Below are 14,148 nucleotides of genomic sequence, written 5' to 3'. Positions count from 1 at the left end.
AGTCAAACAAAATAATAAAGTAAAAAGTATTAAAATTTATAAATATTACATCACATGTCACTACAAAAAAAAAATATTGCATCACAAATATTACATTAATTTATACTATATTGTATTAAAAAAAAAAAATCAATCCAGTCATAACTTAACTGTGACTGTCTTGGTAAATTGAAATAGACAACTCACACCACTATACTATGTATTATTTTAAGTAAAAATATTGTTTTGACTTCTATTTATACTATATTGTAGTATAATTTCTCTAAAAATAATTTAATTAAGTCACAACTTAACCGTGATTGTCTCACAACTTAGATGTGACTGTCGTTCAGTCACAACTAAATTTGAAGTTGTGAGTGTCGTACAGTCACAAATAAATGTGAAGTTGAGACTATATTAGCAAATTTTTCAAAAGTAATTTTGTCAAAACCTTATAAATTTTAATTAACACCTATCATATGTGGGTCAAATGACAAAAATGTCAAATGGAAAAGGCTAAAATCAAAGGGGCCAACATATTTGTGACCTAATCTAAAAAACTACATTTAAATTTAGTAGTTCAATTGAAATATTATATGGTCTTCATGCTATACTAAAAAATTATTGGGATTTGGTATTTAATCCTAATTTTCTATATTATTTAATTTGTTACTTAATTAATTTTAGGCTAAAGTTCAATTTAGACACTCAACTATAGAAAGTATTTTAACTGCATCCATCATCTACAAAATCATTCAAAAACATACCCTATCTAAAATCTAAATTGAAAAAATGAATTTTTCTTCCTCTTTTCCTTTTTTACCTCTCTCCATCTCTTACTCTATCTCTCTTCCCTCTCTCCGGTCAACCTTCCCAACCCAACCCCTCCCGACCCCACCCCCACCACAATCTGCCAGTGGCCTTGGGCCGCCGGGAAATGGTCAGCCTTAGATGTGCTGAGGTGCGCATAGGGAGAGAGTCGCGCATGAGAGGAGAAGGAAGAGAGTGATGGTCGAGGGGAGATAGAGGAGTTGCAGACTGATGGTGCTGTGCTAGTTGGCCTGGTCACAGCCGGACTGTGTGAAGTCACGCGAGAAAGAAAATAGACATGGAGAAGAAGAAAAATGAGAGAGAGAGAGAGAGAGAGAGAGAGAGAGAGAGAGAGAGAGAGAGAGAGAGAGAGAGAGTTAGGTAAGTGGAAAGGGAGGGTCTGGCGGGTGGGGGTGGGAGGTGGTGAGGAGTAAAAAAAAAAATTTTTTTTTTTTTCAATTTAGATTTTAGATGAGATATGTTTTTGAATGATTTTATAGATATTGAATACAGTTGAAATACCCGCTATAGTTTAATGTCTAAATTGAACTTTAGCCTTAATTTTATGACAATTTTCAACATCCCCCACCTACTTTGTTAATTTTCTAGCCATTAGTACTTGTCCAATCTCCCTATCTATATACTCATTACTAGCTCAGTGGCTGTAAGCATCACACCTCACATATTTCTCTCCTCTCTTTCATGTTATTTAACCATTTTTATTTGTTTAAGTTAACAACGTTGTCACACTACAAGAAATAAAATCGTTTATCGATCTTGATCGGCAAAGCATATATGATGCCAATAATTTCATACCTAACAAGGTTGAACTTACAGCCCATGGAAGCCATATATGTTCGCATCCTATATGTATGATCATCACGCACCTGTAAGGGTACAGGTGCGTGTAGCGGTGTAGGTACCTTTGGTTGTTGAAACTTGAAACAATTAATGGTTTAAGAAATAATGATATCGTATAGGCTTAATTAATTCGATCAATCACTGCTGTACGAAAGAAAAACAGATAGGCATGTGACAAGGGAAAAGATGTACAATGTGTTCTGTGTGTAATTAGTTAAGCAAGATATATATATACATATTCATGTACATATATTTCCTATACCTATTAATTAAGCGGGATCAAATTTTTGGCCAAAAAAAAAAAAAAAAAAAGCTGGAACAAATTGATCAAAGTGGTGTGTGGGTAGGGGATAAGCCCCACGACTTACTCTGTAACTCTGTATTCATGACCACAACATACAGTCAGCAATACTCCTGACTTCAGCTTAACTAAGAAATAACTTGGCAGACGCGTCTGTACCTCCAAAACTGAAACTGCAAAAGCAAATTTGTACGTGCTGATTCATTTAAAGACACAGGAAGGTAGCACAATCCCAATTTCAAAACCCTGCCATGCAGACTTGTAGATGAGCTTATCCCATTGAATTAGTAATGGATCAGCTGCCATTTGCCAACTTTTTTTTTTGTGGGTCATGGCACAACACTTGAGGAAAATGTGTGGTCTATTAAGACCATTTCTCATCCGTTAGGACATGAAAGACAAGGAGTACTCCAACTGTTTTTTGCTCGTTGCTTTCATCATGTTTTTTATTTTTCTGTTGAATATTCATGATAGTACGTAACTCGTGGCCCTTGTGCTTGTATAAAAAGATTGCAAGTTTAGGCTCTACTTACTCTATATTTGTATAGTGTATGTTTATAGTAGGGTTAGGGTATATAATTATATATACATAATTTATAGGTGGGACACGCGCTTCTAATATAATGTTTGTTCATCTCTTAGCTTGACTGTTAAGGCTCTCTATCTAATATAACTTGCACGCAATATTAAATTTTTGATCAGCCTCGAAAGTATCTTTAGCAAGGGTTTATATATTACAGGGTTATGTTAAGCATTTTTCGATCTTTTACTAGTAGATGACATTGCCATACCATCGTTTTTCATGCCTCGACAACACGTGATTTGTAATTTGTGCATAGATTTTGACTCTAATGCTCCATATTAATTAATTCTCGATGTAGGACCCCGAGCACCTCTATTAAATTTGGGTTCAGGTTTCTAAGACTCCACAATTGACGTTACAGGCTTACAGCATATGTTTTCATAGGCCAGCTGGAAATCCTTCAAATTAAGTCAATTGACCTCGTAAAACAGAAAGGAGAAAAAAGTGTATACATATATATATATTTATATTTATATTTAGGGTGAATTACACTTTGCACCCCTTAGGTATAAATTGTTTTTCATTTTGGTATTCGATGTTCAAAACGTTTCAATGTGAAATTTAAAGTTTATGAAAATTGCAATGTGTCCATTTCATTAACTTTGCTGTTAATATATTTTGACTACATATAGCATATGTGTGATTCATTTACACTTATGTGGACAAGTGGACAAAAAAAAAAACCAAATAAACAAAAAAAATAAAAATAAAAAAGACAGTTAAATTATTATATATTTAAAATAACATTAAAACTAAATATAAAAATTATCTCGTTCATCCCTACCTCTCCCTCCTCCCTCATCTCTTTTGTTCCCAATTTTTTGTTTTTTTAATTTTTTAATTGATTTTTATTTTTTTAACTTATACAATTTTAGCTGGCTTTTTTAATTTTTTTTTCCACATAGCGTAAATTTATTGTCCTCATTAGTGTAAATGAATCTCACACATGCTATATACAGTTAAAATTAACAGAAAAGTTAACGGAAGAGGCATATTGCAATTTTTATAAACTTTAGATTTCACATTGAAACGTTTTGAATATCGGGTACCAAAGTAAAAAATAACCTATACTTGAGGATATAAAGTGTAAATGATTCTTATATTTATAAGAGAATTATTGTTTTGTTACCAAATAGTTTAACAATATAAGAAATTCATATTATTAAAGTGTAAATTTAAATAATACATTCATTGTTTGCATGATAACATAACAACAATATTATATTAGCAAACTGTAAAACTGGGTGATACTATAACAATGCTATATTAGCAAACCGTAAATTCGGGTGACACTATAACATTTTCGTATATGGCAACAAGAACTTCTTAGCTAGCTATCAGTCAATGCATGAAATAGAAGGAGTGAGCTACGAGTCAAACGAGAGAGAGTGGATGTGGGTATCACTTACTTCATGATGCATGGCAAAAATGCACTACACCAAGAACCGTTTGAAGGGTAGCTGGGCTTGGAATATGTTGAAAGCACACCCGTTGGTTAATTAGCAACAAATCCAAAGAGGTACGCCAATCTCTCTCTCTCTCTCTCTTTCTATAATATAACATGGGCAGCATATATTATACCTATATATAGTAACCCAAAACTTCACACACTTGCATCCTCAACCGTGCTAGTCTCTAATAAGCCAAATATTGAAGAACCCATTTTTAAATTTTCTTGGAAGAAAAAGACTTGTTCGATAGTAAAGAAAAAAAGGGTAAAATCCCATAGTAGCCATGACTGTGTCGCCTGCTGTTTCTGCAACCATGAATAATGGCCATGCCGGCCATGGCAGCTGCCGAGTCCTCATTGTTGGAGCCACAGGTTTCATCGGCAGGTTTGTAGCTGAAGCCAGCCTTGATGCTGGCCAACCCACTTATGTTCTGGACCGACCCGGCCCAACTCGCTCTTCCAACAAGGCCGACACTATCAAAGCCCTCAAAGACAAAGGCGCTATAATCTTACATGTATGTACCCACTTCTCTCCTACTTTCATCAATTTAGTAAGAGTCACATTTTGCTCAAGCTTAAGGACCCATATTTGGAAATCTTTTTTGGGGCGTGTTTATAATTTGTGAAATTATTAAGGACCAATTAGCAAATTTAAGGTGTGAGCTTCAACTCCTTGACACCTCATGCAAAGTTAACATGCTTCAAAATTCAGTTTAAGAATAACTTTTGCTATTTGCTTGCCACCGCATGCTTTATGTGTTTGATTTGCATCGACCTGAGGTTTGACTAATGTTTTTTGCCATCAAATATAATTGTATGCCATACAACACTGTACCAAAGGCGAACTCCAATTTATAAACATCTGTTTTAATTAACTATTTTCAGGGGGTGTTGACTGATAAGAAACTCATGGAGAAAATGCTAAAAGAGCATGAGATTGAGATAGTAATATCAGCTGTGGGTGGTGCAACAATCTTGGACCAGATCACCCTAGTCGAGGCCATTCAAGCTGCTGGCACAATTAAGGTATGCCATGTAATTATTAGTCTAGTATTATTTCTTTCTACGATTTAAAAAAAAAAAAAAGGAGAGCTCAGATTTTAATTTTAAAACTTCTTCAATTCTCTCATATTAACAAACAAATATACAACAAAAAATGTAGAACACAAAATATGGAGGCAATGTGAATTGGGGTTGGTCTAATTGGCCGAGAACAAAGTTCTTTCCTACACACTCGGGTTCAATAAAAAAAAAAAATATATATATATATATAGAGGCCATGTTGTATATATTAATGTGTTGCTAATTTTTTATTTTTGGGCAAAAATTGTGTTGCAGAGGTTCTTGCCATCAGAGTTTGGACACGATGTGGACAGGGCTGATCCAGTGGAACCAGGGCTCACCATGTACAATGAGAAGCGCAAAGTTAGACGGTTGATTGAGAAATCTGGGGTGCCCCACACTTACATTTGTTGCAATTCCATTGCTTCATGGCCCTACTTTGACAACACCCATCCCTCGGAGGTTCTTCCACCGTTGGATCAGTTCCAAATCTACGGTGATGGCAGCGTCAAAGGTATCACTTGTGAATTGGAGCGTGCATATTAATATTTATTCCAACTATTATGGGAAAACTGTACATATGGTTTGAAAATTCTCAAGTCCTAATATTCCGAACACAACAATCCATCGCAACTCAGAAAGGGAAATCACTTGTCCACCACCCTTCATAAAGTAGATAAAAATTTAGACTTTCCCTTTTCTTTTTAATAAAATTTAATTTTCATCAAATACAAATATATCAAGAACTAATTTGTTTTTTTTTTTATAGTATATTGTATATGGCAATGACGCAACCTAGAAAAACATAAAAATAAAAAATAAAAAGATAACCTAGAAAGCAACCTATGAATTATTATCATTATTTTTACAGTAGTGCTAGATATACCACATTTTTATACCATAATTTCATACCACCTTATGTGGCAACTTACATGGCATTCATACATTGGATACTAAAAAATAAAAAGAAAAACCCAAAAAGAAAAAGAAAAATTATGTCCAATAAAGTAATGACACGTGAGATGGTATAAGAATGTGGTATAAGAAATGTGGTAAGTATAGCATTATTCTTATTTTTATTGTATTCAGAAAAAATAAAGTAATAGAAAGAGTTTGTTGGGTATGGGCTGCGTCAATGAGTCAAGGTAAAAGACTGAAAAAAAATTTTGCTTTCTGGGCTTGCGTCAATGAGTCAACCTAAAGTTTTGCTTCTGGGCGTTTTTGCCTGCCATGTAACCAAAAAAAAAATGAGTCAAGGTAAAAGACTAAAAGGCCACGACATCAACTGCGGTCGAATAAAAGCTTAAGTTACACCGAATGGTAGTAACTAGTAAGGTCGAAGTTTTTTTCTGTTTTTGGTAGTAAGAAATGTTTTCTTTTCCAAAATAAGATATTCCCATAAACAAAAATCCGGCACATGGGGCCCACATGAGCTGGGTGGGCCATGTATTTGGGTTGGACTTTTCCTACTTCGGCTTTATTACACTAAGACCTTGACTGATTTTGCTCTTTGTTACACTAAGACCCACCATACTAGTTGGGTCCTACTGTTAGAGACGTCCAAATTTCTTTGACGAGTAAGGTGTTGATGGCCTCGAGCCTTTTGAGTCACTCGCATTACTTACCAGTCTTCCACCTATCTATTTGGCAAGGAGAAGTACAATGAAATTAATCCTTGTGTTATAGGTAGAGCAATACCTTCACACTCTATGAAGGCCAACAACTGCTGACCTTTCCTAAATCATGATTGGCTTTTGTAACTTCAGTTCAACAATCAGCAATGGTTGGCCTTCATAAACAACATTTGTGTGAAAATCACTTAATAATACTGTGTAACAAAACAACTCTATTAAGTAGTCATGTTTGAACTCCATAAGGTCAATTATGGTTGGTCTTTGGTCTTTTTACTTATTTACTTTTAATATTGGCACTCTGTCGGAGTAGATTCTGAGTTCAAATTTTAGTTTCATTATTCCAAACTCATATTTGATAATCCAATCCTTTGGAATTTGGATGGATGGGTTTTTTGGTACACAGCCTACTTCGTAGACGGCACTGATATTGGAAAATTCACCATGAAGACGGTGGACGACATCCGAACCCTCAACAAAAATGTTCATTTTCGACCCTCCTGCAATTTATACGACATCAATGGGCTTGCATCCCTGTGGGAGAAGAAAATTGGTCGAACCCTCCCCAGAGTTACCATCACTGAAAACGACCTACTGACAGCAGCTGCAGGTCACATTTTGTTCTAACTCTTTGGTGTCTAGACTCTTTAACATCTGCATGTACGTACAAGTCGTATAACCATGCAAGTAATACCAACTTCCTTTAACATTTATTGTATCGTATGTATACTTGGTGCAGAGAATCGTATACCAGAAAGCATTGTGGCCTCATTCACACATGACATCTTTATCAAAGGGTGTCAGACCAATTTCCCAATCGATGGTCCTAAGGATGTTGAAGTGAGCACTCTCTACCCTGAAGAATCTTTCAGGACCTTGGATGAGTGCTTCAATGACTTTCTTCTCAAAGTGGGGGACAAGCTTGAGGATAACAAAATCTCCACCAAAACCACAGTGGTTGAACCCAGGGCAGTCACTGCCACTTGTGCTTGATCTATCAGGCTCTCTCTCGCCAGAGGCATTCATGTTGCTAGCTCCCAAAATAAAATTGTCCCAAAACAATTTTGGGGGTCGATTTGTTTGGCATGGACGATGGAGGATTCCTACGTTTTCAAAGAACATGCGAATTTGCTTTTCAGACAAGGAAACTGGGTTTCCATTTATCATAAAAATCCAGTTTGTTATGCTTGTTTGATAATTCAATGTAATATTATGCTAAAATATGTGAAATAATTCAATGTAATAGTAGTGATTTCTTCTCCCATGTATGATCTTCAATCATGCTTTTCACTCCAAAGTTACCAAGAAAAAGGCCTATGGCCTATGGAATGTTCATCCTAAAAACTTAATAAAATCTTCCTGGTACAAAGACTAAGTTTTCAATTTCAAGTAAAAACAGGGTATTGCTCAAATTTGCAGCCAAATAGATGAAAAAGAAAATCGAGATGACCAAAATTTTTGAATTTCCAAACAGTTATCTTCACATTCCTGACTTAACGGTCACTGTATATGATATGAACAAGAAAACGTCAAATAACAGGACTGTAATTGGTGACTATAGGCAGTAAATTTACAATTCTTTGCCATGATACTACAAGAAAGCAAACTTTTCCAGCTTCCAATTGCTTGATTCAACCTAAAATCACAAGCAACAACTTGAGAGTTCTAGAACTGCTGGTCTTCCTTCTTACTTGTTTGAGACTACACATGATATATTGGCAGTCGCTCTTCAATAGAGACACGGCATATCGGGCACTTTTTACACTTCTCACAGCAAGTGCTGAAATGCATTTAGAATTAAGATTAATGGTGAACAAAATCATTGTAAACTGTGCAAGGGTAGATGAAGGTACCTGCAAAGAATATGATGCCTGCATGGGAGGAGGACCACATTAATCTGTTCTTCAAAGCATACTCTGCATAGGATCTTTTCCTGTTGAATTCATTGAATCAACACATGAGCACCAAAACAGATCCTCACACTGGAACAGAATAGTAGCACAACGTACTGATACAACTCATTTCTTTAATACACCATTTCATATGGAGAGTTCAGGTTGAAAATAGCTCAATTTTGAGACAGCATTATCAATATTTGATATAGTAAACCTCAAATTGTACTATAATACTTCCAAAATTAACCTTATGACAATTTTTAAAATAAGATGTAATGGAGTGTATGACTTTGGGACAGGAAAAGTGGGGAAATTAATTCATGTTCAGGACTCTAAGTCACAAGGACTCATGTTAGCGACCCAATTTTTAATTGTTTTTTTTATGCATAACAGCTTAGTTGAATTGAGCGGGTATGAGTGACATTTATGAAATCAACATTGAAAAGATTCACATATTCATGCTGTGTAAGACAATAAATCACAGTTGAAATATTACATTCTGAAGCCTTTCATACTCCTGCTGGCTAGATTTCGTGATTTCTGTTTGTTCACTAAGTGCAGTTTGCAGTTTCCAAATCTGAGATGGGAAAAACAGAAATATTTTAAGAAATATTATAAACGGAAATTACATCTATCAAATATCAATTAGAAAATTAGACAATGCTGAACTGAAGACAAATGGTTCAATTAAGAGGCAGCCATGGCCCAGGAGAATAAAAATTAAATGGTATTCACCTCCTCAACTAGGTCCGATCTAGGCATCTTCTTCACTATATCAGGTGAAAAAGTGTTATACCTGTATGAGATATCAAAGCAAGGATCCATAAATGAAAGCTTTGTATTACTTTGCAAGATACCTCTATTTCCATGCAATGTAAGGCACAATTACCTATGCAACAAGAACTACTAGAAAGCAATGCATGTACTAATAAACACACTCGTATTAGAAACCAAATTTGCAACACATTCCGACAATGCAAAATAGAGTTTGATTTATTGCCAATATCATTAAGGTAATAGCAGTGTATCATTTAAGCAATTGATTCAAGAACAATACATGAGGCCATAAAACAGTATGTGGCCATTGAAAGAGTTACACATGCAAGAATTCAAGAAATTAAGCTAAGTGTAAATTTTTGTATTTCTCGTTCTAAAGCATTATGTATTGCATGAATTGCAACTCAAGCATCTATATCTACCACATGTAAGAATGCGCCATGGTGCAGTGTCTACACAACTTTTTAAGGTCATCAGAACTTCAAATGAGAGATTATAAGGACTCTTTAATATTGTTTCAATACGAAAGCAGGAGGCATGGAAGAAGATTGCCTAAATATTGCAGAAAACAAATGCACTTTTGAAGAGTATGGGAAACACAGACCCTGAAGCCCCAGCACAATACAGTCTAGCCTGTTCCTCTCGACTTCCTTCGTCAATCGACCACCAACCCAGAAGCCTGCCAACAGTATGAATCATAACCAACAAAAATGGCTAGACAGTAACTTGCATTTGTTTGAAGTTTGTGTTGAGTTGAGATTTCTAAAGATCATTTGAATTTTAAATTCTCCAAAAAGTAAACCTTACCTCGAACCATGGCGCAAGAAAGCAAAATAATCACGAACTTTTGATGCTATAGCCAAGTATCTTTCAGAAAAAATTCCACTATGTACTAAAAGAACAATTTTCTCTACTAAACGATATGCAGCAAACAAAACACCAGCTCCTTGCAGTAAAAGAAGAGGAGAAAAAATAACTGGAATTGGGATATGTCTAGCACCGGATGGTTTTCCCTGAAATGATAAATGTGCTTAAGATGATGACATGTTGAGACTATTCCAAAGTTATCCAAAAATAGGCTTTTAAATACCGAGGATACCTCCAAGTGCATAAAGAGTAGGATCTGGAAAATGATTAGAGGGATTTTCATAATATGTCCACCAATATCCTGCAGGCTGCATATTCCACTTTGGTCTTGGTCTTCATCTGAAGTAACTACTAAGCCTCTATTCCAGTCAAGATACGTTATAGTCATTGAAGATGAGCAAGGTTCTTGAATGTTGGCATGTCTGTGAATTGCTGGATTATACCACTTCGTGCAAACGAGAAAGGCAAAACACTGTGCTATGCTGTAAAAGGATATACAAAAGTTACTTCAGCAGGCAAAGACAGAGAATACTAAACATTAATAGTCAAAACATTATTGTAAACACAAATGTGATTCTACCCAAAGTTTATAAATAAGTCCCACCAGCCTAGAGAAGCAATATCACCTGCAGGTTGAATAAACTTAATCAGGCCAAAGCAATGCATCATGATCACAACAATATTATTTGTTAACTGCAGGCTAACATGCATCAGGCAAGAACATACTTGCAAAGTGATCACCTTTCACTTTAAGTAGGTTACTATGGTGCATTTTTTAAGACTCTTGTTGATTTGTATACAAATATACATGCAAGCAAACATTGTAGAATGAATCCATGAGAAAACTTAGAAATCTTGTAGAAGAGTCTTGTTGATTTCTAAAACAGTTTCAGAAAGAAAAGATTGTATTAAATGAATCCAGCAGAAAACTTAGAAACTAATAACTAATCTGCCTATTGGCAGGTCCTATTACACCCTCAGAGGTTCACTCCACCAACAATATCAACATTGCCATAATTATAATATTTCCTATCCAAAAATGACCTTAAAATGACTCACTTAAACAATAACTGCATTAGACCAGCTGAAAGAAATTGGAGCCCCAAACTGTTGGAAATTAATAATTTGTATCACAAAAAATGTACAAGTAGAGATTTCTGAAAACAATGACAAAATGAATAAAATAAGTATAAAGATTGTGTATAATTTGTAAAATAGGAAACTAGGTCACTATGTAAACTCTGAAAGATGAAAGGATGTGATTACAATACATGTCATCAAATACAAGTACTAGAATAGAGAACTAAAACTTACCATTTATCTTTAGAAAAGTGAATATTGTGGCGGCAATAAAGAAGACCATAGATATAGTAATCCAGAAGTGCTGGAAACCAAAGATTTGTAATTTAGTATAGGAAGTATTAAGGAGTTAATCCATAATCTGTCCATAAATATAACATAATCATACATAGACAAGGAAAATATCCAGAACAATTTCCATTTTTATCTTCACTAACTGCACATGGTAATCCAATCATACATATTATTTGAAGAAGAAAAGGTCTTAACTGCCATTAATTTTTCTTTCTTTCCCAATAACAGATTCAATTGTCGCTTTTAAGCATGCCACATAATTTTATGTTAATAATAACAGTATTGTAATGTGTTTCAGATTTTATCCACCTTAATCAATATAAACAGAAATTAATTGTAAAATAACTGCAATCTTCTTAGTCATAAACAGCTATGTAAACAGAACAAATAGATAATAATACTTTAAAAGCATGCTCATCACTTGCATTTATTTAAGCCAACTGTTAATGACAAAAGAAAGATATATTTCCAATTCAGTCATTGTATAATAAAATAGTGACAAACTTACAGGCAGCGTTTCCCATATCACATCATCGTTCAGGGTATCATCATCTCCGGGCATTAGAGCCTTACACATCCTATTTAACATGAACATTAAATACTTAAGCTGCAGTACAATTTACTTAAGCATTACATAGTGCAATGCAAACTACATGGTCCTTTAGAACAATTTAACTGACAATAGAAATGGAAGTATGGAATAAACTTTTTGTGAAGTCTAAGAAGATGTAGGTCCAATTACAATTGCAGAATGGCTGAAGAAAATGATTACCCAAAAGATACTAACAAGAGGGGGAAAACCTAAAAAATAAGACTTGATGATGGAAATATAAAGATACCTGACATTATCAAATAAAATTGCAAATTCCAATGCGAACAAGGGCATAAAGGCAGTCCTCAAGGTTAAAACTGCAAACATTAATGTTCACCAAAAAAAGATTAATAAGTGACCGTGTCTTATAGTTCATTTATCTACTTTTAAAAAGTATAAATGTTTAAAGAAAAAGAGCATGACTTCAATAGTATCCAATGATGATTGCCATAAGTCCGTGGCCTTCATACCATATCTGTTCTCAAGATATATACAAAGCATTAGTTCAAATGCGACAAGCAACGGTGTCGCCATGACAGCGTGAAACGGTGCCCACTGTCCATAAGAAAGAAATATTTACTTTTCTGTCACTTGATTAAAAAATAAAATAAATGGAATCATCCAGGGAAACATTATAATACATATTCACATGAGAAACATGACTAATCCTAAAAAAGTTGGAAATAGCATCTCATACGTGGCGATCATTAGGCAGCATTGGAGCAGGTAACGAAAATCTGCCTCGTGCTACAACTGCATGGAAAAGCCACAGAGGGGAAAATATGATCCTGCAGTATTAAGACAACAAAACATTAAATATTAAATCATTTTGGAAAACATCAGCTGATGTAGAAGACAAAGCAAATGAATCCATATAGGAGATTGGGGGAGATTTTATTTTTTCTCTCTAAACAAACTGTATGCTTCGTCATAGATGTCCGCAGCCCCCAATACAATTACAAGCGACAAAAGCTAAATTAGCATGTGCATGAGATGACCTTAAATGGTTCTTTCTACAATCTTCACCAATCACCTACAGGGCAAACACAGCCGCCAGTACAACTACAGCAAAAATGAATTGCCTACACCTTGATAAGCTGACGATGAATTGATATGTTTTCAACTCTGATTTTAGAAGTTAGGTAGTGCATTAGTCCGTTTGAACTATCTTGCAAAATGGCTTCATAGAGTTATTGAAATTCCAAACTGAAAACATATAGTGCATGTAAGAATTTGAAACAGAGAGCACAAGAACATCTAATGAAAAACATCAAACATAAGATACAAAGATCTTGAACCACTTTATGCTCAATGAAATAGCAACCCTCCAGGACCACAGAATGCATGTATCTAATGCAATCAACTACGAGACAGACAATGATAAATCTTAGATTACTAAGCCAAACCCATAAGTTGTTTACTCAAAAATTGAGGGTGATTCTCAGCAATTTGCTCTAAAAGACACCTAAAATACACAAATTTGAACCCATAAAGGCAAAAACATCATAAGCTCACAAAATGGGTACCTATAGTTTCCCAGAATAATGTAGTAAAGGACGCGAAACTATAGTATGTAACACTCTCTCGGGGAATTGAATGCTTAAGAAGATTCCATTCTCTAATTCGTTTTCCTTGTATTTTCTTTCAGTTTCTCGGTAACCAAACAGAAAAAACAATAAGAAACGCAGAGGAAAATGAAATTACGAACCACCAGTTGTAGCGCACGGCATGGTGGAGCTTAAGGACGAGGAAGACCGTGAAGGTGAAAAGGAAACCATGGGCCAGAAGAGCTTGCAGAGACTTGGCCACTGACCTCCACGTCATCACTCTCCTCTGGACCAGCATTCTTAGAAAGTATTGCTACCCAGAAATTGAGCCCTGTCTCTCTCTGTGCAGAGAATTAAATATGCAGGAACTGTACGGAAACGAAGAGCAAAGCAAAGAAGAGTAGAAGAAGCTGTCGAAG

The 14,148-nt window shown here is 35.1% G+C and overlaps 2 protein-coding genes across 2 annotated transcripts; one reads left to right on the top strand and one right to left on the bottom strand.

Moving 5' to 3' along the window:
* The first annotated feature begins 4,137 nt into the window (after positions 1-4,137).
* On the top strand, positions 4,138-7,941 carry LOC147295393 (leucoanthocyanidin reductase-like). The gene is made up of 5 exons (XM_086230293.1): positions 4,138-4,499; positions 4,870-5,010; positions 5,323-5,560; positions 7,084-7,287; positions 7,417-7,941. Exons 1-5 carry the CDS (start codon positions 4,269-4,271, stop codon positions 7,668-7,670), a joined length of 1,068 nt encoding a protein of 355 aa, XP_086086419.1. The 5' UTR covers positions 4,138-4,268; the 3' UTR covers positions 7,671-7,941.
* Positions 7,942-8,123: 182 nt separating this feature from the next.
* On the bottom strand, positions 8,124-14,148 carry LOC147295392 (Transmembrane Fragile-X-F-associated protein). The gene is made up of 14 exons (XM_086230292.1): positions 13,891-14,148; positions 12,880-12,970; positions 12,653-12,737; positions 12,430-12,499; positions 12,099-12,168; positions 11,531-11,600; positions 10,797-10,842; positions 10,449-10,698; positions 10,157-10,362; positions 9,954-10,028; positions 9,308-9,368; positions 9,069-9,149; positions 8,531-8,610; positions 8,124-8,457 (listed from the first exon to the last, which is right to left on the bottom strand). The coding sequence occupies exons 1-14, from the start codon at positions 14,025-14,027 to the stop codon at positions 8,379-8,381; spliced, it is 1,401 nt and encodes a 466-aa protein (XP_086086418.1). The 5' UTR covers positions 14,028-14,148; the 3' UTR covers positions 8,124-8,378.

The sequence above is a fragment of the Dryas octopetala genome, chromosome 2 (genome assembly GCF_963921425.1).
Source record: "Dryas octopetala chromosome 2, drDryOcto1.1, whole genome shotgun sequence".
NCBI classification, from domain to species: domain Eukaryota; kingdom Viridiplantae; phylum Streptophyta; class Magnoliopsida; order Rosales; family Rosaceae; genus Dryas; species Dryas octopetala.
The sequence above is the reverse complement of the archived record's forward strand: the minus strand, read 5'-3'. Positions and strand labels throughout refer to the sequence as shown.